This window comes from Aplysia californica, unplaced genomic scaffold (assembly GCF_000002075.1).
Source record: "Aplysia californica isolate F4 #8 unplaced genomic scaffold, AplCal3.0 scaffold01265, whole genome shotgun sequence".
Classification (NCBI taxonomy): domain Eukaryota; kingdom Metazoa; phylum Mollusca; class Gastropoda; order Aplysiida; family Aplysiidae; genus Aplysia; species Aplysia californica.
Genome location: NW_004798535.1, coordinates 33,057 through 35,290, shown reverse-complemented (window position 1 = coordinate 35,290; position 2,234 = coordinate 33,057). Strand labels below are relative to the sequence as shown.

The following is a 2,234-nucleotide window of genomic DNA, read 5'->3' as shown; positions in this document are numbered from 1 at the left end:
ACACACACACACATCTCGTTTCCCTTCCTCTGTGCCAACTCACTACACCTTTTGGGACCACAAAAAGAGGGAGCAGAGAGGGGGGTGGGGGGGGGTTAATGGCGAACAAAGCGAGACATATTTGTGCTAGCCCGCCCACACCCATTCTTAAAATAGAAACAAGCTTCAAACTATCGTATTATCTCCATCTGGAAAGACAACAAGAGTTGTTTTGACGGCAAAAATATACGTTCCAAAACCAGATCCCATCCACTATTTATTTAACCAGATCTCCTCTGTATTTATCCGTGCACTAGAGCAATTCTGAAATCTGTTTAATGCCACAGAAAGATACGTAGATACATTTGTCTCATAAAGCACAGGGTAATTAAGAAATGCTACTTCAGAATCTCATCCTCTGTTTTTATCTGTCGTTCTCTTTTTCCTCATCACTTATTGCGCGTTACTGCGTCTGTTCGGATTTTATCCAATCCATAGACACATTACATTTTTTTAAAAGAGAATTTGAAAACATCTGACAAATTAGATAACAAAGTTTCCCCTGAACGTCCATTACACGAACTTGATTTCCTGCTGTCACTTATGACAACTGGTCAGCTTGACTGCCCTCGACTGTACTCGACATCCCACCGATTATAATTGATTCTCTTCAAACAGCCAACATAACCTCAAAAACCTTTCGTCCAACTGTAATAGGTCATGAAAATCACCGTCTCAGGTAAGAGTTGCCTTGCCTTATCCTCAAACCACATTCGATAAGACTTTTAATGGTGAATGCCCACCAATCCCTGCTCTGACACCAGTTCATCAAAACGAGGATGTATTACTTCCCAAAAAGGGCCCTAACTCACAACCCAACCCAACTCAACCCGACCACAATTATCTGCCCCTGACCCCTCCACTACAAATTTACGTGACCAATTACAAGAATTATTGCTCTTCCCTTTTCCAATACCTCACCTTTACCCTTTGACCCCCTCAATCCCTTCTTCGGACCCTCACAACCCGTTACAGCTGCCCCATCTAATTTAATATTTTAATGGTTATAAAAATTGTTACAAGGAACCAATTTACTGTTCTCGTGCCAAGGCACACTACTACTTTTCCTTACAAAAACGAATCCTGTAACTACCTTCCCTTTCCTTATAAAAAAACATTTTCCCGTCACCATTTAATTTCCTATGCGGCTACAGTTCACCAATACCCATACCATTACTATTTACCCTAATCGTTGCAATTGCTATTTAATCTTATCATTACACTTGCGAATACATGAACCATTTAAATTACCTACACCATTTCATTTACCTTTTCCTATTACAATTACCACTTACTTGCCTTAATGATACGACACCTCTATTATCCTAACATTTACCTCAATAGCTGAAACATTAGCTACCGCTGCTTGCTTCTCTTCGCAGTTCTACTCACTCTCTAAGCATGGCATTCTAACTGAAGAAGTACTGAAACTATTATTGTCTAAAGGTCTAGTCGACCATTTGTTATTGCCTGTGCATCTGTTCATAACAAAGTCGTAAACTAACTGGTTCATTTGTGGTATATTTCTCGTTTTCTGTTCCCTAATTAAAGTAGAAACATTCATTATATTAATGCAGTAATTCTGATGTCATGAATCTACATAAGTCAAGATAACGACGCAACTCTTTTTTTTTAATTTGAGTGGGAGGGGGTTTGAAGATGGGAGGTTAGGGGGAGGGGGCGAACCTAAAAAAATAATTGTGAATCTGAAAAGGTTAATTTTCATTTTTTTAAACCTTTTTTGGGGAGGGGGGATGGTATCCACAATATTGTTTTATCGCCTTGTAATTAGGAATATTTTACAATGCTCAGTGCATAGTCATCTGTACATCATTACACGGCATAATGCCTATTGCAAATGTCCAAATGTTGATAAAGTTGTTTGTTCTGAATTTAACGTATTGTTTCTCTTTCCATTCCAGGCTCGTTTGAGAGAGTTGGAGGACTCTCTGGACTCCGAGAGGGAAGGCAGAGTCAGGGTAAGTGTGTGCAGTCAGGCTATCTCATGAGTATGCTTCAGATGGAATCTTGCTTAATAAGCGAAAGAGACATGGGGAGGGGGTGGAAGAGTAGGAAGAAGACAGACAGAGAGTGCGGGGGATCGAAGAGAGAGAAAGAGGGAGAGAGGTGAGAGAGAGAGAGAGAGAGAGAGAGAGCGAAAGAGAGAAAAAACAGAGACTCAGGGGAGAGAGAGA

The 2,234-nt window shown here is 40.3% G+C and overlaps 1 protein-coding gene across 1 annotated transcript in view; it reads left to right on the top strand.

The window, feature by feature from the left end:
* Window positions 1-2,234, top strand: part of LOC101848864 (paramyosin) — a gene marked incomplete in the record, with an annotated part of 33,887 nt that overhangs the window by 15,481 nt on the left and 16,172 nt on the right. The window contains 1 exon segment of the mRNA XM_035973475.1: window positions 1,962-2,018. Within this exon segment, the coding sequence (XP_035829368.1) occupies window positions 1,962-2,018 (57 nt within the window).